Consider the following 25,758-nt stretch of genomic DNA (forward strand, 5'->3'; position numbering starts at 1 on the left):
AAAGATTCTGGATCTCTTTTGTTTTGTTGTGATCTGACAGCTGAGGGGGCGTGGCAGGCACACAAAAGCTTTTTTTAGCTCGCTTCTCTCGTGAGTCGTTTTTAGGGCTGTCAAAATCATGAGACCTGCTCGCGGTCAGCGGTCTAATTGGTATTGGTGTCAGCTTTTGCGAAACCGCACATGACTACAGAATTTCATGAGGCTTTATGCATGCGTTTGGCACTGATGCCAAAATCTTTTGTGAAAGGTGAGAGCAACATGTTGTTTCAACTTTTTTGTACGCAATCACTCGTCTCTTATTTTTCTCCTATTTCATCCAACAGCAATTTGACACTCATTGTTTTCCAGGAACGACTACTTTTATTCTTTCTCCTTGAAAGACTGATTTGGTATGGATACCGACGCGAGGCAAACCCTTCGAAAGTTTTTGTTTATCCCAGAGAAGTACACCAAAGTCACCAAAAATGATGACAGATTTATTGCTCTCGTCCATAGGACTTGGCTTAGGTAAAAATTTATACCGATTTATACTCTTATCAATTTTTTTAATCGTTGCAATCGCAATTATTCCAGCTCTCTTTTACAAAAAGGCCGCCCGGATATTTTCAAGTATCACGAAAAACTGACTGACTTTGAAGTAGATCTGTTTTTGAAGCTTGGAGAGCCCTTTGATTCCTCCTGGCAGTTCTTGTCAATACGAGTAACATTGTTATTAAATCTTTTTAAATAGGCTAGTAAATATATCTTCCTAAGGTCATCCGGTTTGATCCTGAAGAAAAAGTCTATCCACTTCCTCGACCGAGGCAAACCAATGCAACTTTGGATTCCCTTCACCTTTCATACTCACAGCTTTTGCACTACATCAACCACTCAAACTACAAAAACTCGTGGAAGGACTCGTTCAGAAAATTTTCAAGTAAGCCTCATTTAAAAATTGTTAATTTCAAATTCATCATTTTCCTGCAGGTCTGCCAGGCACGAAAGACCTTCAGAGGGTTCCTCTGCTTTCCAAAAACGCTGTTCTGCTGGAGGTGGTGAAACGAGTATACTCATGTCCTGTGATCAACCTCGACACTCAAGAGGTTTTCCCTGCGCCAAAGGACTGCTTCCAAACGCACCCCAACTGTCTCCCCACTTTATGCGCTGTTTTCAACTCTCAGCACTTGTTCCTATTGCAAAACCATATTCCGCACTCTCTGTTCGACTGTGTCACCTTCAGCCCAGCAGTTCTGAACTCTGCAAGATCGAGATCTTTATTCATTATTTTTCAACTCCTTCGTCTCCTGAGAGACACTTACGACAAAGGAGTTGTCCTCGGAGGCGTCAACTTACATGATCTGCTGATTTCAACTAGCTTGTGGGTCAGTGTCGTTCCAAAAATTGAGGAAAATTTAATTGCCCCAGCTGAAATTGATTCAGGTATAGTTTTAATTAAAATATTTATGATCTCATGTTTTTTAATTAATTACAGAGCATCCCTACATAAATTGTAAAGAAGTGCATTCTATTTTGTTGAGGAATGAAAAGTCTCGGGAAAAAGCTTTGAACCAACTGCTGGACCTTTGGGTACGAGGGCAGTTATCAAACTTTGACTACCTCATTGCCCTGAACTGCCTTGCTGGAAGAAAGTTCGGTCACCCCAGTCACCACCATGTCTTACCTTGGGTGACAGATTTCTCTACGTCCAATGATGGCTGGCGGGACCTTTCGAAGTCCAAGTTTAGGCTCAACAAAGGTGACAGGCAGTTGGACCTCACCTTCGAAACAGCCTCAAACCACCAAAGTTGTGATTCACATCTACTACAGGTTGCCAAAAAAAGACGCAAAGAAAATAAAATTATTCATAATTATTTTTAATGGCAGATTCCTCATCACGTCTCAGACTTCCTATCAGAAATCACATATTTTGTATACTTAGCTAGGAGAACCCCCAAATCCCTTCTTTGCAAGTATGTAAGACCTAACTGGGTGCCAGCCGAATATCCCAGTTCGATCCAGAGATTGCAGGAGTGGACTCCCGACGAATGCATTCCAGAGTTCTACACCGATGCAAATACATTCAAGGTAAAACTTAAAGAATTAATTATAATCAGATCACAATAACTAAGTTTTTTTTTTATTTAGTCCATACACGAAGATCTGCCTGATCTGGAGCTTCCTTCGTGGGCTTCTTCTCCAGAGCACTTTGTGGAGAAACACAGACAAGCTCTGGAAAGTGTGCACGTCAGCGAACGACTTCATCACTGGATTGATCTCACTTTTGGTTACAAACTGAGTGGCTCTGCGGCCATCAAATCCAAGAATGTGTGCTTGTACCTTGTGGACAACCACACCAATCTCTCTGATTGCGGAGCTGTCCAACTTTTCACGCAACCGCACCCCCACAAGATCACCCCCAATCCTTACATGGAAATATCTGCTCCAAAAATTGCCATTCCAACATGCAAAAAAAGTAAATTTTAAATTCTTAAGAGTGAAATTTAATTATTTAAATTAATTTGTATTGTTTTTTAAGGACTGGAAAACACTCTGCCTTGCATTTTGTCACCTGTGTTGTCAACACCTGACAATATAGAAGACATGGTTGAATTCCAAAGCGAGACGCCAGAAGACTCTTCTCCTCTTGGAGTTTTTAAGCCTCTGTCTAAGTCAAAGTCATTTCTTGCCGCTGAAGAAGCAGCTAAGGCCATTCACCTTCCGAAAGACTTCAACCCCATTTCTTTGCTTCAAGACGTGGAGAACCTTTTCCACTTCTCCTCGGAAGTATTACATGAAAACGCAAAGGATGAAATAAGTGAGCAGCAAGATCTTTCCTCCCCTTATAAAAAAGCAGTGGCAGCATCAAGGGTGAAGGAAATGCAGACTCTCGGCTGTTTGATTGTTGAAATCTATTTGGCTACCAAATTAAGAGCAGCTGATTTGATCCACTGTGATTTCAATCAAAGACTCGATCGTTGTCTTAAAGTGGTTGAAAAAGAATGGAGGGACATGCCCTGTGCAGTCAAGAAAATCACATCCCTCCTGCTTGAAGTGGATGACTTTGGCAAGAAGTCACAAAAGCCGAATCAAGATTTTTACCACTGCATCTCCTCAGGTGGCTTGCCACCTCCGTCTGCTCATCAGCTCCTTCAACCACTTCTTTCGTCGGTTGTTCCTTTCCCGGAATATTTTGAGTCTCTTTACATTTTGCTTGCTGGAATCTATGAATTGGAAAGCAGTCCAGATGACACATCAGAGTTGCAAGTGAATCTCTTCCACAAAGAATTACCTCAGCTCTTGCAAAAAATGGATCAAGACGGGATCAACCTTTTGATTCCACACATTGTGCGACTCCTTAAAAGCGAATCTGCGACTAATGCGGCCTGGCGCCTTTTTGACCCAGTGGCAAAAGCTTTAGGGCCTCAAAAATCAGCCAAAGAGCTTTTGGATCCAATCTGCGACTTGCTCGAAAGTGGGGGAGCAACTCGAGCTAAATTGTACCACAGGAGCTTTTTGCTCAAGCTTATGGTCAGATTCGGACTGAAAATATTCATCGTCAACTTTGTTAAGCCTCTTGTCGAAGCAGTTGGTGGCTACAAAGACCAGCAGTGTAAAACGCCCACACTGGATTCGGAGAGAAGAAAATCGGATGCACTTGGTGCGGTGGAAAATTTTGCCATGTACGAAGGAGAAGCTGGAATTTTGTCTCCTCTCGACGAAGATTCCTCTGCTGACTCTGAAAAACTTGTTACAGAACAGGAAGTTTTTCAAACAAAAAAGGAGGAAGTTTCTGATACAGAAAATGAGCTAGGTAAAAAAATTGAGTATTATAAAAATAGTGTATTTGATTCTTAAAATTTTTAGAAGTTTTTGTTTTGGAAAACAATAATGAGAATGAGGAAAGTGACCCTGTAAACTTGGTGACCTCTCCAGCTGTTGCTTTGGACTTAATGGCCCAGTTAGAAATAGACATGGATCAAGAACCTGAAAACACCAATGCAAATGTGGAGATTGATGAGGCAAAAGATTCGACCCCTGAAGAATTGGCCGCCGCCACTCCAGTGCAGACAGAATGGAGACCTCCAAGGAGACCAACTGCTGCCACCGAGTTTCCTGTCTCGGAGGAAAGTGCAGAGTCTCTTCTGTGGTTGGCTCACAGGCTGGGACCGGTGCTGACTGCCAGGCACTTATCACGGAACCTTTTGAGAATGCTCTCTCTTTGTTATCTCGGGGAAAGCAGCTTAGCACCCAGTAAAGGACAGGATTCGTGCTGTCAAGGTAATTATTTTTTTTCTAAACCCATTTCTTTAAATAAATCCAAATAAATCGTAATTAAAATTTATAGCTATACCTGGTTTAAAACTTGTTGGCGATGACAACTCAGCAAGGGTGCTTTCCTGCTTGGCTGAAATTGCAGGTAATAAAGACAAAACAATCTAAGTTGCAATAATTTCTGAAAATTTTATTTGCGCAGCAATTTATGGAGAACAGCTGGTTGTTGTTCAATATTTTGGTCACATGTCAGAGTTAATTGCCCTGTGCAAGCGAAAACTCACCCAAAACTTGGAAGCTGGGTTGATAGGGTGCCTCTCATTAGTGTGCAGCATCATTCCATACCTGTCAGACTCAATATTGATGGAACAACTTACTGACATCCTGAAGAACATTCTTCACCCGTCAGTACGCCTGGTGGCCACAACCAGAGCTCCTTTCCCCTGCGGAGCAACAGCCAGACTTGCTTTGGCTTACAAATTGTTAGAGGCACTTTATATGATTGCGTTGAGGATTGGAACGGACATGACCAGAATGCATTTGTCCGTCACTCTTCAAAGATACTTCCTTGCCTTCGACAAAGCTTATGACCAGACTGAACCAGAAAGCAGCCATTTGGAAGTCAAGAGAGAATCAACAGACATCACTCTCAGAGGATCGCCATTGCAAATTTCACATGTAAATTTTCATCATTGAAAATGTAATTATAAAACTAAAAGTGTTTTTCAGGTTATGGTTTACGAGTCTATTGATTCCTTCTCACCACCTGCCCCAATTCTGGAAGCTGCGAACGAGATTCGAAGCAAAGCGCTGCACGAGATCAAGGCAGTTTTTAATGAGAAATTGGCCCACTGCATTTACATTCCATTTTATCGTCTATTGGGAGAATCACTAATGGAGAAAATAATGAAAAACGAGCCTCTTGTCAGAGATCTCTGCTACCAATACGAGCAGATGACGCCAAGACTGAAACACAGTCAAGGAACTGGAAGTCTTGTGTACCTGTCGGATCTTCTGCCGACTGAAGAAAATCTTGCTGGCACCTCTGGCAGTTTTGGCACCAATGTTTCTGTGATTGGAAACAGAATAGAATTACAGCGTCCAGACATACCGTCAACCCTGCCAAGTCCGGGCTTCAAAAATTTGGACGAAGTGTCTAACATCATCAGCAAGCGGATGGAAAACACAAGTCGGCACCTGAGGGGGAACTGGCTTGCTTACTGGGACCATGAAATTGGCCGTGCTGACAAAGATAACAAGTTCAACTTCAAGCAAATCAAATTGCAGCAGTTCACTGGCCACACACACAGTGTCCGGGCACTGCATGTTTTGGACAATGAAAACAGTTTCATCAGCGGCAGCCGAGACAAAACTGTCAAATTATGGTCTTTGCGCAGTCAAGGTGATGGCACCACAGCCTCGACCTGCAGGTGGTCGTACAATCAACACCGCAAGTCCGTTCTGGCCATTGCCTATGTCGAGCCAATGGGACTTGTGGCTTCATGCGACTCGATTGTTCACCTGTGGGACCCCTTCATGGGAGCGACGGTCGCAGTCTTGGACGGAGCCAACAGGACCGCTAACTCACCTGTCAATGTTTTACATTCCATGCCAGCACCAAGTTGCTCAGTTTTGGCTGCCACGACGGATGCAACTTTGAAGATTGTGGACATCAGGACGGCTGAATATGTTATAGAGATGAAGGTTTGTAACAGTCGTGCTTCTATACTATAATTATTTATTGATTTTTGGTGATTAATAAAATTAACTTTTTCCCCATTTTCATTAACAATGAATTGCTAATTTCAAACGAAAATTCACTCTACAATACAGATTTTATAGAGATATATAATTTAGTAAAATAGTATAATATTTTCTTTTTTAATAAAAAAAATTAATGATTTCAGGTTGCGAACTCAGCAGGCGGTCTAATTCGCTGCATTTCTGTGTGCAACTCTGGTAACACAGTGGCTGTGGGCCAGTCATCCGGCCACCTGGCCTTGTTGGACGTTCGAATGGGTATGATCCTGTCATCCTGGAAAGGTCATGAAGGTGAAGTTCTCCAGCTTGCCTCTTCTGGTAGCAATCTGGTCAGCTCGTCTCTAGACCAGACGGTGGCCACCTGGAGTTCAGACAACGGGAACCTCCGCTGCATCCTGAAAGGACCCACCGAGCCAGTTCATTGCCTGAATGCCTACAATTCGGAGCTAATTTCAGGCACCACAGCCAACAGAATCGGGGTGCACACCTCTGTGGGAGAGCAGGCGTGCTTTTCCTCAACTCGGCTCAGGAGTGACACTTTCAAAGGTGTCCTAACAGCTATGGCAGTCTTGCCCCTCAACAGACTTCTGCTGCTTGGTTCAGATGCCGGTCATATCAGTCTTCTATGCTAGTCAAACTCCAAGTAAGGTTTATTTTACCTGTACCAACTCTACTTTTCATCTTAAGCACAAGGGAAACTACCATTCCAGTATATTTTAGGGTTTTTGTGGTGTATTTTGATATGATGCGATTTTGTATCCAAATCAATCGTGAATTCTTAAGAATTTTTTAGCCAAAGTTTCTTTCTCTTTTGGAAAAGTCGTATAATTTCTGTCATTGAATTAAAGTTGAATTGCTTTATGTTTAAAATAACGAAAAAAGGCAAATTTCATTTTAATCAGGGAACCTTTGTCAGGTCGAAGGCAAGAAAAAGTCTGTGCAAATCTTGAACCATTTTATTTCCCATGAAAGTATTACAATATCAATATATAATAATATATATATAAGATCTTTTCAAGTGTTTAAGTTATTTTTAATGAAGAGTATTTTAATGAATAGAATTTAAAACATCTTTTCATTGGCAATATACACAGTGCATGTTCACACGTCTTAATGAAAATTTCAAGCTGAATAGCGTGATTGCATTGCGGCGTCGTAAAAAGGGCTGCTAAGAAATCTTTTTGCAAGCAAATAAAAACAAAATGAAGCGCATAAATTACATCATAATTCAGACCGCAAAGTACAATATAAGGTAATTTGGCACCCTTGAACGTTGCGAAGCCCAGTGCATCTGTTTGAATTTTTGTATCAGATTTTTTAATTATAAAACCATAGTTGCAAATTTCTTTAATCAATTTATGCCTATTTATAACAAGAATAAGCCAAGAGTAAACATATTTTATTTGTTTATATCTTTATTAAATGCTCAAAACTTCAACAAACATTTGGCTATGCAATTAATTAATTAAGTTGCAGACTTAAAAGATAGGAGACCAAGAAAATCAGTACATCCAGGAATCAAAGAACTGATGGATTTGATGCGTCTGTTGTGTTAACCGTGTTAATTATATTTAAAGGTTGGTCCATAAGTATGTAATGTCCCAGTAGTGGATTTAAATTTTACACTTGTCATAAGTATTTTTAGGAAATAGTGCGTGTAATGTGCGAGGAAAAGAGATAGGGTAAACACTTGAATAATATTCTTTCAGGTAGCATATAGCCTAGTTTCGTAGTATGAAAAAATTCATTAAATCCAAACGAAGGTCATTAACTTCGTCAGATGGTAAACAATTTTTTTTTAATTGAAAGGAAAAATATGTTTTGGAAAATTTGTGTTTGATGACGAGGCCTTCCAAGCGAATGAACAGATTTGTGCGTTTCATTTTAGAAGGCTACGCTTCTTCCGTAACTTGAAAAATGATTCGTAGTAATTAATTTAGGATATCTGGCAATTTTTTGAGAATATTATAATTTCCATAAACCTGCAGATGATTAAAATATGCAACCGTTTCATCTTAAAAGCCGAGCAGGTTGCATACTTAAATATTTGCAGGCGCCCCTAGAAAAGGATAAACAGCGCTATACACACACAGCTAATTTTAAAAGGAGTTTGCTGATGCCTGAAAAGATCTTAAATTCATTAAATTTGAATCGAGCCTTTTCCGATTGAACGTGTGAATGAGATTTTCAGGCAAGCGAAAAATGTCCCCTTTTCAACGCCCCACTGATCGTTTTGACCGTCTGGGCGTTGGCACAAATTTTTCTACTTTGCAAAGCACATCCTGAGTTTGTCCTAACCAGTGAATATTTTCAAATTACACGGTTCACAAAAATCAACTCAAATCAAAGACGCTCCACCTAATTTTGCTGCGGTTATGCATTTCGCCAAACAACAATGTACTTTTGTTTAACTTTTCTCCAAGGACACACAATTATTTTATTCGTCGTATTCCAAAATAATTTTACTCTGAGCAATTAGTTCATGCTGCTTATATTTTTTTAGATTTTTTGGTGATGTTTTTGAGGGTCGGTGTTGTTGTTTTTATCATTTTGAAATCGCGGGTAAGCTCTTCGGTTGTAATTTGTGATTTTCTTTAAAGCTTTGAACGTCTCCTCTTGCGGAGACTTATATAGACCCACTGATACTTTTCATCTAGTACAAAATAAACTTTCCAGCCAATTTTGGAACGCGACTATAATACTTCTTTAAACATCTTTCAAGCACGGAGACACATTTTACAAATACAATTGAATTGATTGGATTTCGACAGTTACAACGAGGTGGTGGAAATTTTCAAGGTTTTAACGAAATAAGATTCCTAAATTTTGCAGCAGAGAGCTTGCGTGTGTATGAAGGTTATGATAATTTTAAAGATCGTAGACACCAGGTACCTTTTTGATGAACTGTGATAGACACTTTAGCATGCTATTTTTTTCTACAATGAGAGTCAACAGCTCAGCACACAATTTCCCATTTAGTCAAGTTATAATAATTTTGGCGGTTGGAAATTTTTTTGATTTCTTTTTTCTGGCTTTACTATAGTATAAAGTTGTAATCAATTTACGCGCACTCACACCCATATGTGCTTCTGCAAAATGTTTTCAAAAGTGAAACATGGCAAATTGGAAGTAGCTTTGATGCTCAATGACATACATTTAGCTTTAATTTACGTAATTTATAATTTATATAACATTGAATTATGAGTTTTAATTTATAATCCATACTTTTATGACAGCAATACTGCGTTAAGAGTATCATGTTTAGTATTTTTTTTGTTCTTTTGGAAATTGACCTAAATATTCCTCGCTATTAAACTAAAAATAAAAAAGCATAGTTGACACTTGAAAGCTTTTCCTAAACTATTTAAAAAATAAAAATAAATAAATAAAATAAAAATTGCGATCACCTCTACATGATTTCAAACAGCTTTTAAAAGAACGAACTTATTAATCATGTCCATGAAGTTTTCAAATAAGAAATAAGCAACTAGAAATTAGCAATGCCAAATTTTGACAGCTCAAAAATTTGAAATGTGTATGACAGTCATAATAATTTTGGCTGATGTGCAATAACTGATGTCTGATGGCTATGGTGAAATTAACTAAAAACTACACTAAATTGAATCTTATTTTTTAAATCCCAAATGCACGACCTCAATCTAGAATCATTTTCAGGATGACTAAAGATGAGTTAAAATTCAAATTTTTGGAACAGAATCTTCTAAAAATTTCACATTTAACAATAATTTTGGATACTTAAAATATACGTAACAAATTATTTATGCATTACGTAAATATCTTATTCCTGGCTTAATTTAAAATCAAAATGCAAAACCACTCAAGAATTTGAGTTTCTCCCGTGGCCCATTTTCAAAATCATCAGGACACACGCTTTGTCAATTCCCACTACTAATGTCCATTGTACGTTGATGTCGTTTTATTTGAAATTTTAAATGCTCCATTTAATCAAGTGCCTGGCAATGTTTTTTTATTACTTCATCTCGAGGGTCTCGGACAGAGACAAAAGAGAGTCCACTGCGCACGTGCCAAAGCGCGCGAAAACGTGCGTAGAAAATCCGTCGGGAGGCGACGAGCACCCCCGCCACAGGGGCGTCTACGTTTTAGCCACCGAGGGCCGCTTCTGCTGCAACTGGTGGTCGTTCTCGGACGGTGACTTGGCCGTCGACACCAGCGTGTCCTTGGAGCTGCTGTGCGTCTCGATTTCGATGCTCACGCTCTGGCTCTGCGTCAGCGTGGCGCCGTTGCGCGCAGACGTGGCCGCCGGCGACGGGTCGGCGGCCGCCCGCTCTTCGGCCGACGGCATCTCCTGGATGATGTCGTGCGACGTTTTCTGCTGGTGGTGGTGGTGATGGTGGTGCGGCAGCGGATGCGCTGGTGTGCTTGAACTGCTGCCATTCTGCGCAGGCGACTTGGTCAGCGCCAGCGCGGCCGACTCCTCTTTGCGCATTCGCCGTATTCGAGCGCGACGCTTGTGCAGACACCGTCTGATCGGCACCATCACGCACCGGGCCACCGACAGCAAGGTTCCCAACGCCAGCAGGACGCTCCCCGCACCAAGAATGTAAAATCTGGAAACAGATAATTACGAGATTATTGAAAAATTTTTATGTTAATTCATTTACCAAACTGGAAATATATTATTTGGATCACTGGCTCTCAGATTTTTACACTTGTATCAAATCTTTAATTGATAAATTATTTTTTCTTCCCGGTTCAGAAATCAGTTGAAGCAAGCTTAAAGTAATATTTGTTTGAGATTAAAGGTCTTTTTTTTAATTTGAAGAAACAAATGGATGATCACTAGATCGGTGTAAGCGGAATAGTTTCAAATTTTTATTCTTATCTCTTGCTTTTTGAAAAACTCTCACCGTGGAGTAAAGAAGAATAATTAAAGCTTTTAAATAATAATAATAAATTGTTTGCAAATTTTAAAATCTATATACAATTAAACACAGAGCTAAATTTTGGAAAATTTTAACATAATTAGATTGTCGCACTAAGATTTTTATATAGGTGACAGGACCACAAAATAAATTCACACACTCCATTCAAAATGATTCAGACCGCCGGCCCGCCAGTGAGCAATAGTACCACACACAGAAGTGAGAAATTTAATTTAAATTATTTATTTTTATGCAGCAGAAAATGAATTTATGAAACTTTTACTCAAAATAATAGAATATTCTAGGAAAATGCTATTCAAAACCTAAATCATAAAATCTATTTTTCATTAATCACAAAAGTATTTAACAATATACTACTTACTTAATTAATTATCTTTAATAAAACTATACACTCATTTACTACATGTATTAAATTTGAAAATTGTTGAAAAAGTTCACTTTTACTCAAAATTTCACAAAAGTTCTTTAATATAACGTATTTGTGCATAATTTTTGCAATAAATGAATTTGAAAAATAAATGCAACACAAAACAAGTAAAATCTAGTTTTGGCTAAAAAGCACATTTTTTGAGATTACTTTATTATGTAGAGACCATTTCCGTTGATTCGTCATGAGGCAGTTATGATTTGTCTATAAAACGGATAGTTAACAAAAATTAATGCCTATGTAAAATGTGCTGAAAAACGAAAAACTGTATTCAGGACAAATCAATCAAATTTAATAGAAAATTTTTTGAAACCACAGGATTGCTTTAAATCTAAAATTGAAATTTTTTTTAAAACCATTGCTTTGATTTCTCAATATTTACCTGTGGTCACTGGCATCGGCACCAGGTTTGAGCTGCACCAGGCCAACGATGAGCAGGATGATCCCGAGCAGGTAGGAGACGACGATCACGTGCAGGGTGGACACTTTGGCGCACACGTAGAACTCCTCGGTCTGCGGCGATTCGGCGGCGTGGGGCGGCGTCGTGACGATGGGGCTCAGCCCTCCGCCGGCACTGCCCGGACTAGGACTGCCACCCCTGCTGGGGCAGGGCGAGCTTTTGCCCGAGGAGGTGGCCTGCTTGTTGGCATAGTTGGCCAGGTAGAGGTGGCCCGGGCGCGACTTCTTCTTGTCCTGTTTGCGCCTCTCATGCCTCACGGCAACTGCTGGCATGGCACCAATCATCGTCACTCCTGCAATTCGAGCCAAAAATGCCATCGAGCATGCAGTCAGACATTCACAACCACTTTGGGAACGAGACACCGGCAGGGTGAAGCTTAAGGGTGGCAAGACTTTGTACAAAAATTTATCATCCGTCGTTTTTATTGTCGGTGTATTCTCTAGTTGAGAAATTTATTAATAGAGCACTTCTTTTTGTTGAAATAAATTGTGCGTAAAATATGTGTGTGGGGTTGTTTTAATTAAAATTTATTTGAAAAAAACAGTTACCTTGTTTTCTCTGGTATCAACAGATAACTGCAACAAATTTGCAAATTATAGTGATATAGAATTAAGAGCAAAGTCAACTGAAGTAAGAAATGTCGATAGAGAGAGTGCCGGAAATTTTCAAGAAAAGGCAAAGATTTTAAAAGCTGGAGAGAGTGCTTTTTGCGCAGAGAAGCTACGTAGAATATACTATAGCAGCATTATAAGGGATTATTTCCACAACCACGTCTTATACAGAGATTATATCACATTGTTTTAAAACAGTCCATGGAAGTGATCGCAAATTTAATATACATGGTGCTGTAAATTAACCACAGAATGTGATTATTATTGTTGCATTGAAATTGCGGTTTGTTGCAATACTGTGTGCATATACTCATGAATGCGCTTAATGACGTCATTATCCGGTCTTTTATTGATCGTATCAATCAGATTAATTGTTTGCTCATCGCAGTTAAATTAAAATGGAACGCGAGTCTCGACTGTGTGAGGGAAATGAGTAATGATTCTCATTCAACGTGTTTGTTGCCTGTTTATTGATCTGCGTTAGTCAGTTGATTTATATTTAGAGATTTAATGGATGCATCATTAAAAACATACAGGGACGCATACAAACATAGAAATTGGTGAATGGCATGCAAGGGAGAAGAGAACGAGAAAATTTTATGCTCCGACTGCAGTAAAGCGCGGTGAACGGAGCTCACAAAGTACATATGCCTGTCTTTTACTGCCTTGAGGTTGTAAAATTCAAAATCACATCCACACATAAAATGCACAAAACCCTTGGGAAAGATTTGAAATTTCAAGGAGAAAATGAAAGGAAAATTGCGCGAGTTTGAATATTTTTCAAATGCTTTATTGATCGAATAGTGGATAGTAAATACAAAAATTATTATAAAAGTTAGTTCAGCAATAAACATTTAAAAGATTTTTGCTTCCCAATTCCAAGAAGGTAAAAAGTAATTTTGTGATGAGATCACCTTTGCTGTAATGTGCCGCTTGATTGATTTTAAGCTGTCTAAACTCCTACACGCATGGTAGTGTATTTATTTGTAAAAGCCATGATGTGGTTAACTTTGATTGCCAGCTTTTTTGGTTATTTTGTACGCACGTGTTTTGAAAATTTCACACCGAAATGCAGCTAAAGAACTTTTTTTGCAAATCAATACAGCAAACCCAAAACTAAATTCTTCACAAGCGACGCGATTTTTTATGTTGGAGGGCGAAATAACTACTAACGTTATAGAGGGGAGAAATGTTCTACTATCAGCACTTGATCTAGCTTTTTTTGACGAATTTACATTAATTATATAGTATTTATACTGTATTACACCATATCTATTTTCGTGCGTAGAAAGAGAGAGATTGAATGCTTAAGCAGGTTTTTTAAAGATTTTTCTAAGCGCACATAATTAATTACAGCAAAATTTTTGGTAACAAAATAACATTGTTATTTTCTTTTTTCATTTCGCATAGTTATTAATATATTACTTACGCAAACACATTTTTAAGGGCAACCCAGAGCGAATCAATTTATAACTCGCTGCATAAGATATGGTACTATGGAATTTAAACAGTTTTCTGCTGGAAAGCTATGCGAGTTTGAATAGATAGAGATCAAGTAATTATTGGTGGTGCGCTGTGATTATTCACAATAGAGTTGTGTGAGTGAGGAAAGTCGTCACTTTTAAATACATTTTGTCAATAGAAATATCAGTCTTTTTAATACAACTTGAGAAGATAATATAAGAAATTGTTTTCTCCATCACTTTTCATCTTGAGACAGATAATAATATATTATGTGTTAGCAGACAAATGCACTTGGTACGGATTCCCTTAAAAACTACACTTAAATTTTTTTTCAGCAAATATACAGTAGAGACGACTGCGTTGTTATTTATTTACCGGTATAATAGTGAATGCGCTTTGCAAATGCTCCGTTTTAATATTGTTTTTATTATGTTTAAATTTTAACATACAATATCACACAAAAATGTGAACAGATTTAGTAAGACATTGATTGGATGAAAACAAAATTTAATTTTTTTCCTTGACCGTAAAAAATTAATTTTGATCCGTTGAACACATAAATAAAGTGATTTAAAGGCGAGAGGTGTTGGCACAGAGATAAATGTTGCCTTTTTATTATTTGATTAATCAACACCAAACTCAAACTAAAAAATTGTGTATATTTGTGCTTTGGGAGGAAGTGGCATAATAGTAGAATGGGTAAATACTTTTAAGAACTCCACAATACTTCTTATTATTTTTCCAAGTCTCAACCAAGAATAATCGATTGAAGCAGGAAATTTTAGCTTTTAAAGTTTATTAATATTTATATAAAAAATGTAATTGGTCGTTTTAATCAGTGTGGTTTTTATCTAGATTGAAGAAGTAGAATTATTTGAATTATTCTTGCTTGGAAATTTGAAATTTTGACTGTGAAACAATAATGGTTCTTTAAAAAATTTTCCCATCTGAATTTTTAGCAGAAAATTTTAAATTTGAGATCATAAGTGTAAAATATAAAAAAAAAATAAGAGGAAAAGTCTAACACGGTCTTTTATATTAATAAATTTCCACCTAAATTTCATGCAAAGCGCGAGTGTCAAGCGAAAGTAGAAAATTGAAAATCTTCTTGGGTTTCTTAAGCTTTTCTTGCCTGAAGCAAAAACACTTGTGTCTGTCCCAATATCAGCGTTTCGTTTCCAGAACGTGTCTGTCAGTTCGGCCAGAGCCCATCACGAGCATATTCAGCGTTTTAGTTAGTCAACCCTAAAAGGCAGAGCCCTCACATGCGGTACATCTTCATCGAGCGGCTGGTGAGCAGCTCTTGGGTCTCGGAGGGTGTCGTGGGGCTGACGCTGCCAGTGGTGCTGTTGTCGTTCGAAGCCTCAATAGTTGTGACATCTATGGCCGTCCGTGACTCCTCCTCGCCTTGCTTCTCCTCGCTGAAGAAGCGTCGCGCTCGCCGGCTGGACGCGATCGAGTACTCGCTGCAGTCCTCCTCGATGATCTTCTCCAGAGGCGGCTCACCGTTGATGCAAGGTGGAGGAGAGCTGATTGGCGACGTCTTGTGCAGATGCGGGTGGTGCGAATGGTGCACCGGAACTGGCTCATTGTTGTCTAGATCTTCCCGTTTGCCCTCTTGGCTCGTGTGCAGACTGCCGCTGCTGGAGCTGTCCTCTCTGGGTTGTCGACGGGGTGTTGACATGTGGCCCGTCTCAACGTCCCTCACCAGTCGGTGGCCAGACTTTGATCTGTTCAGTTGGTTCGAGACGTACGTGTTGAGGTCATCGTCGGCCTGTTTGGAAACAAAGTGGTTCAGCACGACCAGGAAGATGCCGACGACGAGGCAAAAAATGCCAGAGAACAACAACTCGTTCCAAACACTTATTGGTTTACCGTTGACGCCGGCGTCGTCGTCAGTCGCCGGCAAGAGGGCCGACACGATCAGGAAGCCGCCGAATACGAGGAATACAACGCCAATGTGCATCATTCCAACGCTGGTCACCACCTTGGTGTCCAACATGGTGGGATGCTTCCGGTTTCGATGCCGAACAGCGCCATCCAGGCTGACGATGCTGTTTCGCGGCGACAAAGCTGAGTGGCCATGGCTGTCAACCGAGTGCGAACTGAAGCGACGCTCGCGCGCCCGCTTCTGCTCCTCGCGCCGTTTGCGCTGACGCTTGATGGCCAGCGCCGAGTGCAGCCCGACGGTGTGCATTTTGAATTCTGAAAAATCGAAAAGTCACGTGAGAATAATTTGATATATTTTTTTAAATCATATCCTAATTTTTTTTTGATAATTCCAACAACAAAATCTGATCCAAATGGTATAAAATTAGAAATTTATTATTACATAAAGAGTAACAATTAAAAAATTGCAAATGTTAGTGAAAATTGTTGCATTTGTGGCAGGATTTAAATAATAAAATTTCTTATAATTCAATAAAACCTGACGATTCAAAACTCCAATATAATTGTTTTTATACAAGTTTTTTTTTATTATAGAAGAGTTTACTTTAAGAATAAATTAACTGGTTTTCCGCAATGTTTGCATTGTCGGGCGTCGCAAGTATCAACAACTTGATCGTGACTCGCATTATTTCCCGCAGCCACACGCGGCGGCAATCTGACTTTGATGTCAAAAGCAGCTATCGTTCGCAGTGCTTTGCGTATTCGAGCGAGGGCGATCCATTCTCGAGAGCACCAACTCCTCGACAGACAGAGCACCCATTTTCACCAGCAGCCACTCGAAGCAGCTGCCGTTGTATTATCAGAGCTTTTCCGTCACCTGCCTGCGGCGTATTTTAGCAGACAAGGCCTTTCCTTGCAACTTGAAACCTTTTTCTTTGGAATAAATTTCAAACGTATGCGCTCGATATTTCCATCCAGCAGCCCAGAAGTTTCGCTGCTGAATGTTTCATGGGCATAAAAACTCTCATTCTTACGGAAATGTGCGTGCAAATTTTAAATGAAAACTTTCAAGCGACGAAAACTTTTGCGAGCACCGCCGAGCAGAAACCTACTTATTTCCGAATTTCGCAACCAGACACGCCTGCGTTTGTTGACTACATGTAAGGAGGATAGGCGGAGGGAGAATTGGGTTTCGCAAATCATCATCAAATCAACTGCGAGTGGCGGTGCCAGCTGGATCAGATTCAATTAACGAGCGAGAACAATATATTAGCAAGTATCTCGGAATCGCCTCCTCCGCCGTAATTGCGTTTCATCCCGCACGCTGCCAGACAGAGGACCTTGGGAAGAACAGAATCCTCTTTATTATCTGCACCGGCCGTATTTAACTCGTAAAAGAATGGGTTCACAGGCACCTGGCTCGAGCTGTCTGGTCGTTAAATACGTTTATTATTATACCAAAATTAGAAAATAAAAATATAAAGTGGTTATCGCGAGGTTTTATTATTTAATTAATGAAAACAATATTTTTTTTTGTAAAATTGCTGGGCTGAAGCAAAAACTCGTTTGAAGTTAATTGGAAAGAAAAAAGAAAAATCATTCGTTATTTTTTAAGCATGGAGAACCCTTTTTTTAATATTTAAAAATTGAGGTAAAAGAGTCGCATGAAAATCCCCATAGGCTCGTTGGAGGTGGAATTTGAGGTAGACCCATTTTGCAAATGCACCTGCTTATCAAATTGGAGAGGCTTTCAGCTTTTTTTTATTATGCAGTCGCTAAAGTGACTTTATTGAAAATTCCGACTCTCCAGGGTCGCTGCATGATGCTCGCCCGCAAATTAATATCGATCGGACCCTTTGGGCTGCGCACGGTGGTGGAAAAAACTCAGGTAAACATATTCAGACTTTATGCCCGTAAAAAACGTGCGTTGCGCAGACGAATGACCTATAATGTGTATACTAGCTCCGTTTTTTTTTTGCACCTTCGGCCTCGAATCGCACACGTACGCAAACACACACGAGGCTGCCACGAACAGTGCACTCGCTGTAGTCGATGTCAACCAAGTTGCGCTGGTGGGGTCGCTTTTAAAGGACGTGAGCATGTTGCCCTGGACTCCCCGTGGCACCACATTGGAGCGAAAAATAAATAAATCTCTGCGTGGTGTGAGACAACATTGAGCAATCATTGACGTGCGATTTTTAAAGGTCAGGGTTTATTAAAGGGCAGCGCCCTAATCTAATTTTAATGCAGCGCATTGTTCTCCATGGAAATATTAAACAGGTCTAAAAAAAATATATGTAATGAGCTTTTTCAATTCTTTTTTATGATTAAATGGCGCATTATTTATTATTTAATTATTTTTGTTAAGCTTATTTTAAATATTTATTAATTTTATTTACTTACTTCTACGTTATTTTATATTTCAAAGATTAATTAAACTTTTATAAGCTGCCAAGTAAAATGAAAGCTTTCTATTTAGGAGCAAACATAACAAAAAACTTGCGCATGTAACTAGGCATGTGTTTTTAACAAGACGGTTTTTATCATTAAATACCCCTTAGCTATTGATACAAATTGGCCAGTCATCTAAAGTTTCAGCCTGGGTAGCCGCAAGATTAAATGACCGCACCCAGGCCCACAGTTGAGGTCATTCACCGTAACGAGTAATCCTAAACCCTTTTTCTGAAAGCACCTTGCTGCGCAATTTTTGCCGACGAGGAGAGCAAAGAACAGAAGGAGAATAAAAGCACGTCCGCTCGCGGGGGTGCAGAGAAGTTGGAGCGGTTTAATGATCATCCCGTCGTGAGCGGAATGTTCTGCAACGCAATTCTGCTGACGCTCGAATGCCCACGGAGGAAGGTCTCAACCACATGCTTTTGCCTCTTACTGTATGTAAAACTTTTACTTAAAATTTCGTTTTTAAAAATAAATAAATAAAAAATTCAATTTAAAATGTAATATTTATATTTTCAGTCTAGAAAGGTCTCAAGGTAAATTTGGAATATATTGATTTTAATTTCTTGGCCGCCATCTGTAGTATTTGTTTTCTCCTACTTTTCAAAAGTGAATAATGACATAGTATAACCGCTCAATTTGCGTTGGAAATTGTTTTTTCCGTCGAATTATTGATCGCGCAGCTTGAACACTCTGAACAAGTATAATTCGAGAGTAAATCGCGTGCCACTAGGGACAGGCGAGCGAGATGAATATTGAAATTTATTCCCAACGTAATTTGGGCATGGGGAATAAATTCACTCGCCATCGAGCAACAGATGCTGCACGGTCGTTAGTTGGCATTTGGGCGACTGTTGAGACGCCTCGTGCACAATAATCGATAAAAGCAAACAAACAAGATTAACAATGTCTCGTTAAGCCACAAGTATCGAGTGTAAAAAATTATTCCAAAATAACAAACTGCAATATTTTAAATTAAAAAATAATATAATTATTTAATTTTTATTAATGTATATCAGATCATTTTCATCATTTGATTTAATATTAGCAGTTTTTCTCTTTAAGCAATTAAAATCATCAAAGCTTTTTTAATTAAAACCCTCCGTTCAAATGCAAGTCCCGCTTGAGACTCCCTTTGATCTTTCAACTCGGTCATTGACATGCAAAAGACCCAGCAACTTTTCTCAAAGCATAAGAAAGGTTAAGCAATTTCAGACCCGAGCAAAAAAAAAAATGAGTGAATTGAACACTTATTTTTAAGCGGTTGACGAATTAAAAAAAAAAGATAATGTAAGTTGAAATATTTTGGTAACAAGCACTACGAGCGGAAAAAATTAATAGTGTTAAGAGCGCGTGAGCACAGTAATTGACCAAAATAGAACCGGGTGTGGCGCTTTTTAACCAGAGTCATGTAGCAGAACGTATGAAAAAAGCGACAAGGTGCATTAACGTGGCCGTCTGTCTCTTTCTGTACCTGATGATTCTCGCGTGAGACTCAACTTGGCCAGCGGCGGACAAAGAGAAAAAGGAACTAATAATGAGAGCTTATTGAAAGCAGACAGACAGAGAGACGCTGACGAGGCTTGTTGTTCGCCTTGTTGATATTGAATTGCGCGTCGTGGAAAATCACGAGTCGAATGAAAGAACTCTGGGAAATTGAGTGAAAAAGTAATGCAAAGGGAGGCGTCGAGTTTTTCCCAAGGAAAAAGTAGTCGGGTTGCATGACAGAAAATTCTCTTTGTGGCGTCGGCGTTTTAGATTTCAAGATAAGAGAGTATGCGGAGAGCTCGAGTGTTGGCCGTGAAATCGCCAGGCCCTGATATACCATATTATGCGAGCTCGTATTTTTATTTTATTGCTCGGCGAGAAAGGAAATGAAAGTTTATAAGAGAATAAAAAGTAAAGAAACGAGGTCAGTGGCGGAAGTTGAGCAATTTATTTCTCTTTTCAATTTCAGCTTTTACGCCACTTGAACAGGAGTAATTATTTTATAATTTGATATAAAAAGAACAAAAGATGCAATGAGAAGTGCAGCAAGAGAGCATTATTTAAACAATTATTTTTTTATTAATAGAAATTTCTATCATCTTTCAACGATGAAAATTAATTTTTAAATTTGAAGAAAATGAAATTATAGTGGATTAAAAATATTTGATAAATTTAATTTTAATCATAATCAGTTTCCATTAATTTTTCTACCCCATTATATTATTTCTGAAGAAAAAACCCATTTATTTCCTCGCCGTCATTTAGAATCAAGACGGATTTTCGGCGGCACCAGACTGACAATGGACCGTGGCGATTATTGCATCATCAATCGTAATGTCCCTCGCTGGTCAGCAAAAAAACGAGGGTGCCGCTGGAATTATGAGCCACGCTCTCTTTCCCGCATGGCGTCGGGGGCACGCTCGTGCCAGGGTGGCGGAGGGGGAATGCACTGCGGGAAACGTACCCAAGTGTTCCAGATTCACACACACACGCCAATAGGAGGCGAATTTAATTATGCGCGGAACGAGGTCGCTCGTTCTGGGAAATTATGAGTCGCGATTAATTCCGTACAGACGAGGGGGCGCATCGGCCAAAAGAGACACTTGCGAGGCTTTCGGTGGGTGTTTATGGGATGCGAGGATTATCATAATTGGTCCGGACTGCGGCTGTCCAACAAGAAAGGTGGGGCAGCTTGGGAAAAGCACACTTGTTAAGCCCGACAACGAAAATAAAGGAGGGATAGTATTTCTAATTATGGTGATGAGATTCGTGAGCTTGTTTGCATAAGAAATTGGTAATTTTGTTCATTTGAGTAAAAAAAAAGAACAAATTTCCAGTTTCTTCTTATTTTCGATCATAAAAAATCAAAATTAATTACCATCCGCCATAAAAATAAAATGTATTATTAAAAATAATTAATTAAATTGATCTAAAATTTTTTTATCAAAAATTGAAAATGTTCTATATTTTGAACACTTATAAAAACCTGCCACAAATATTAATTTTCCCACTTGACACCAAAATATATGAAAGCAACAAGAAGATTCTAGAGGTCACTCACCTTATAAATCTGCTGGAGTCTACTACGGATGAGCCGTGCGCAGCAAGTCAGTCACATAATTTGCCTCGGGAAACTATCTATGAGCCGACCATGAGTCGGACGGTCGGAGACTCGGTTGCGACTTGTTCCTCTGGACTGTCGATTCACAGCACTGGCGTCGCTCGACCGAAGGTGTTTCGTGGACGAAACCTTTTGGCCGTTTCCTCCCCTTTGGCGCTGCTTCCCCGAGCCGCCGCCGCCGCCGCTTTATTGATCGGCGCGTATCGAGCCAGCAAGCAGCACCACCGCCCTGGTGGTGGTGGTGGTGCTCGTCGTCGAGGGGTGGATTCGCAGGCGCCACCCCGTGTGTACACTCGCCGCTCTCGAGTGTCTTCCTTCCGCTAAACAAAAACAAACGCCGGTGCCTCCTTTTTTACCCATTATTATTTTTTGCTGTGCTGATTAATATGCGCGAAACGTGATGGATGCACGCGTCTCTCGATGAGAATTTCTGCGCCCGTGGACGCTGATTGCGCCGAGCACGCAAACGTCAGGATGCGAAAATGTTTATGGGCTGCAGGCCGTCCGGTGATTACTAAATAACGCGTCGTGCGCGCGATTAAAACGCTTGTTATTGCTGTTGGCGATTGATGAATGTGGTTTTTGTTTTCATTTATCTGAGCTAGCGTGGAGCTTTTCCACTTTCAACTTATTTGGGAGAAGAAATTTAATTTTCTTTTTCTGAAACAATATTTTTTTGTTATTTCTATGAAAAAAAGATTTTTTAAATTATTATTCGCCGATCTGCATCTATTCACTTATCTAACAATAAGATATTATGTAAAATAAGCTTGGGTTCTAATAGCTCAATTTTACTAGCGACTTTACATCATTTTTTTAAGAGTAAAGTTAATTTATTGACATTTATTTTTATTAAAATGTCAGATTCATTGAGATCTAAATGTCAGATATAATAATGTCGATAATGCCATACAAAAGCCGCTCTCCAGACAGGTTTGTTCAGAAAAACATTATTAGATAAGGCTGTCAACTAATCTCACTTTGGAGACGGCGCATCTAGATAAACTAATGCGGCTGAACAGGCTGCGGAACTTTTTGTTTGATTTTCTGCGGCGCATTTAAAATTCAAAGCGAATTTCTCGAGAGTTGGAATTTTTCCAAAGTGTTTTTTGTTTACCGCCGGCCCGCAGAAAGAGATTCCCTGAGACGGAATGATGACGCTATTAACTCACTGACCCTGATACAAAATCAATACGAAACAAAAAGTTCTCCTCTGGGAGCCTTCTCTGGTGCTTCATGCACTTTTCTGTGCTCTCGGCTGAGAAGTAAAGCGCGCTTAATTAGCTCCGCACCTAATTAAGCTTAATTGTGTGTTCTCTTTTCTTCTGAACGAGCACCGAGTTAATTCAATAATAATTGAAATGACGAGAGACACAAGAGGCGTTCCAGAAAAATTTTTTTCATGAAAGAGAACGTTCGCTCGCTCGTATTTAACGCGACTCAGTGAAGCGGGCCCGATCCGCCTGCCTTTGAAACCGTTTATTTTCAGTCCCGTCAAGATATCAAGTCGCAATCCACGAGTCTGGAAACTGTGAAACCCGCATTGCTTTCCACACGGATTCACCGAGGGCACAATAAAGGACGGATATATCGAATTTGGCAACCACGCTGTAAAAAAAAAATTTCAACCGTAATAAAATGGAATTAATACTGAGCTGCTTAAAATTATTTAAAAAATTCTCTGAAATTAAAAACTCATGAGGCATAATTATATTAATTTCTTGTGTTTTTCTTCAATCATTTGTGCTGGATTAATCGTAGCACGTCACAATTCCTGACAAAAGGGCAAATCAAACACTATTAAGCGCGCCCGCCGTCTCTAATTGAACCACTTTTGGCTCGACATTGTGCCGGCGCCATTCCATTTGGTGCCGGTAATGCACTGCAAACAAAAGGAACATGCGAATTTCGCTGCGAGTACTGCGCATTAAATATTAGCGCGCAGGGCTCTTTCCGGCGGCACCGGCTGGTTGCCTGGATACCGGACGGCAGCCACTTGTTGGGCGCCGATCTAAATCATTACTTCGCCTCTACCTGCTCGTCGTCGGATGCTATTATTTACACAACCGAGCGTCCAACGACGTGTCAAATGATAATGGTAATTAAAGGACATGCATTTGCACGCATCAACATCACGCGGTCGAGGACCTACACATGTGAGAGCACGGCTGACATTATGTTGACGATGCCATTTGACACTGAAAGGTTATCCTGTGCGACACGGAGGAATCAAAGTCTGGCTGGCTTTAATTAGAATCAATATTAAGTCATATTTGAATGAAAAAATTTAGTATAATAATTTTTAATTTAAAATGATGTATTTACTTGAATTGAAGAATTGACTTTTAATTTCATTTAGAATGTTGTTGCTAAAAAGATTTTGATTGCACAAGTTTTTTTTTTAATTTAATTAATTGAAAAATGATTAAAATTAATGTTTTAGTATTATGCAACCCGCGACGACCTAAGGTTGAGCCAGTTGCAGAGTTCTGAATTTGACAGGCGTCAGCAGTACTTTTGTGAATTTCTCCTGCTCACACGGATAAGAAATAACTCGTCGTCGGAGCGTGAATTTCGTGCATTTTTCGTTGGAAAAATACGACTTGGCAACGTGCCAGTCATTCACAAGGAGGGACATAAAAGCACTTTATCAAGACGATTGTTTTAATAATTGCTCAGCCGGGTTTTGCGAGCGGAAAAGCGTGATGCGAATCCATGGCAACGAAGCTCACATAAATTTTGCAACGGGTGATGGAGCGGCTAAAAGCGGGGCTCTCCAATCATGGAAATAAATAATGCATTTTGACCACTCGGCTTGATGCGCCGAGGTAAATTTGGTTTTAAATCCATCAATTTTTCTACCTCAAGGCGTAAAATTATGAAAAAATCCCTAATTCGCGCACATAAAATTACTTCGATTTTTTTTTTAATTTCAGAAGGTAAAAAAACATTCTCTAAGAGGACGTCGTGCACAAGTCACATTATCAACACACCGAGAGTACCATCAAATTTTCACAGCACAGGAGGAAAAAGTACACAGCGTGAGAAGAATAGGAGAGCATGCGAGCGTGCAGAACACATTGAGAGTGAAAAAAGTACAATGAAGAAGGATGTCGAAAAAGAAAAGAAAAGAACGACGACTCTTTCACGGAAGTTTCACAACGGCACTGAAAGACTGTGAGTTGGAAAACATCTCAAACGGTGATTAAATGGGGTAACACAAAAAAAATCGCTGAAAATGTTGGGGATTTTTTTAGAGAAAAAAACACACGACTGAGAGGAACAGCTAGACTTTTAAGAAATGGCCGGAGTGAGGAATTTTTGCACCAGACTAAAGTGAGAAAAATTTAATTGCCGGATGTGATTTGAGATTTGATCAAATAATTTTCTCTCTCATTCCAAGTCATTTCACCTCCTATTTTCTGAGGGTTGGTCACATAGAATGTACACCGAGGTTGGTTAGGGAAAGATCTGCATGCGAGCAGCTGAAGTTGAAAGAGTACCTAGGGTGTTGCGGTACTGGCCACCAGAGAGCAGGAGCTGCAGTATGAGGTCGGAGCGCCTGTGGAGCACGCAGGACCGCCGACCGCACTTACAGTCACTCTCTATGCCCTTTAATCGAGCACGCTGCTGCAAGAATCACGTACACACACCTTGTTTGCTTGGCTCACTTTTCTGTCTACTACTCATTTAGCAAGAAAATAAACAAACCAAGGGGGACTACTTGTTCGCTCGCTCGCTCACTTCGCGCAGCCTTTTACATTTACTTAACGCGATTTGAAGGAAAAGAGAGAGAAAGATGCTGCTGGGGCGAAATGAAAATCGAGAAACGCACCGGGGACGAAGGGGTATGTTTGGATGGACGGATTGATCGCACAGGGAGGATGTGGTTAGCTTTTCAATCTTGTTCGTTAAGGCGTTTGCAGCTGGAGGAGCACTGGAGGGGAAATTGCGACTCGCTGCCATTGAATGACGAAATGTTGCATTGCTTAAATTACAGATTTATCTTCAACCGAGATGTTAGATATGCCGAATGCTTGAGCCATCTAACCTTTAAAATTACTTTTATTTTGTCAATGTTTGAACTTTTGCAACTTTTGAACTGGGCCGTGTTGACCTTAGCCACATTTTTAGAAAGCAAATGATCTAATTTGACTATTATCTGGATCATCCTAATTCAAGAAATTCGTGAAGGCTGGGAGTTATAAAATGCAAATTTTTTCCTTTAAATTACAGCCCTGAAAATTTAGATAATTTATATGCCTGATGCGCAGATAATAGTCTAAACTACAAAATATATGCTTTGTGAAAATAGTAATAACCAAGGGCAACACGCATCTGAAAAAAAAAACTAAAAAACACATTTAAACGAGAAATCATGTTTAAAGGAAAACGCTATAATGCTT

General features: G+C 39.6%; 3 protein-coding genes across 7 annotated transcripts in view; 1 reads left to right on the plus strand and 2 right to left on the minus strand.

Annotated features, from left to right (window-relative positions):
* Positions 1-58: 58 nt before the first annotated feature.
* On the plus strand, positions 59-6,990 carry LOC132197696 (WD repeat-containing protein 81). 2 transcript variants are annotated; one of them, XM_059621158.1, is made up of 14 exons: positions 59-247; positions 349-507; positions 574-700; positions 754-916; positions 967-1,419; positions 1,472-1,806; positions 1,864-2,064; positions 2,125-2,452; positions 2,516-3,790; positions 3,847-4,257; positions 4,325-4,396; positions 4,454-4,929; positions 4,981-5,955; positions 6,159-6,990. In XM_059621158.1, exons 2-14 carry the CDS (start codon positions 392-394, stop codon positions 6,642-6,644), a joined length of 5,418 nt encoding a protein of 1,805 aa, XP_059477141.1. In that variant the 5' UTR covers positions 59-247; positions 349-391; the 3' UTR covers positions 6,645-6,990. The 2 variants fall into 2 exon arrangements, with proteins under 2 accessions (XP_059477141.1, XP_059477140.1); XM_059621157.1 differs by having other exon boundaries at positions 60-247; positions 3,844-4,257; positions 6,159-6,989.
* LOC132197700 (uncharacterized) overlaps positions 6,957-25,758 on the minus strand; it is a 45,086-nt gene continuing 26,284 nt past the window's right edge. The window contains exons 3-5 of one of the 4 annotated variants that reach the window (XM_059621170.1): positions 12,373-12,399; positions 11,747-12,116; positions 6,957-10,601 (exon numbers count right to left, since the gene is read on the minus strand). In XM_059621170.1, coding sequence (XP_059477153.1) covers positions 10,127-10,601; positions 11,747-12,108 — 837 coding nt within the window. In that variant the 5' untranslated portion in view covers positions 12,109-12,116; positions 12,373-12,399 and the 3' untranslated portion in view covers positions 6,957-10,126. Of the gene's footprint in view, positions 10,602-11,746; positions 12,117-12,372; positions 12,400-24,855; positions 24,983-25,758 lie in introns of all 4 variants that reach the window. The other 3 variants (XM_059621171.1, XM_059621168.1, XM_059621167.1) reach the window with 3 other exon arrangements.
* Positions 12,429-24,352, minus strand: LOC132197699 (uncharacterized). Its single transcript, XM_059621166.1, has 2 exons — positions 21,293-24,352; positions 12,429-16,104 (listed from the first exon to the last, which is right to left on the minus strand). Exon 2 carries the CDS (start codon positions 16,094-16,096, stop codon positions 15,161-15,163), a length of 936 nt encoding a protein of 311 aa, XP_059477149.1. The 5' UTR covers positions 16,097-16,104; positions 21,293-24,352; the 3' UTR covers positions 12,429-15,160.

Source organism: Neocloeon triangulifer, unplaced genomic scaffold (assembly GCF_031216515.1).
Source record: "Neocloeon triangulifer isolate White Clay Creek 2 clone unplaced genomic scaffold, ASM3121651v1 ptg000012l, whole genome shotgun sequence".
Classification (NCBI taxonomy): Eukaryota; Metazoa; Arthropoda; class Insecta; order Ephemeroptera; family Baetidae; genus Neocloeon; species Neocloeon triangulifer.

Bases quoted from the DNA above. Each gene is read 5' to 3' on its own strand.
- LOC132197696 (XM_059621157.1), top strand. From the start codon at position 392: ATGGATACCGACGCGAGGCAAACCCTTCGAAAGTTTTTGTTTATCCCA. The intron at 508-573 runs GTAAAAATTTAT...CAATTATTCCAG, and splicing joins GTCCATAGGACTTGGCTTAG to CTCTCTTTTACAAAAAGGCC. The intron at 2,453-2,515 runs GTAAATTTTAAA...TTGTTTTTTAAG, and splicing joins CATTCCAACATGCAAAAAAA to GACTGGAAAACACTCTGCCT.
- LOC132197699 (XM_059621166.1), bottom strand. From the start codon at position 16,096: ATGCACACCGTCGGGCTGCACTCGGCGCTGGCCATCAAGCGTCAGCGC.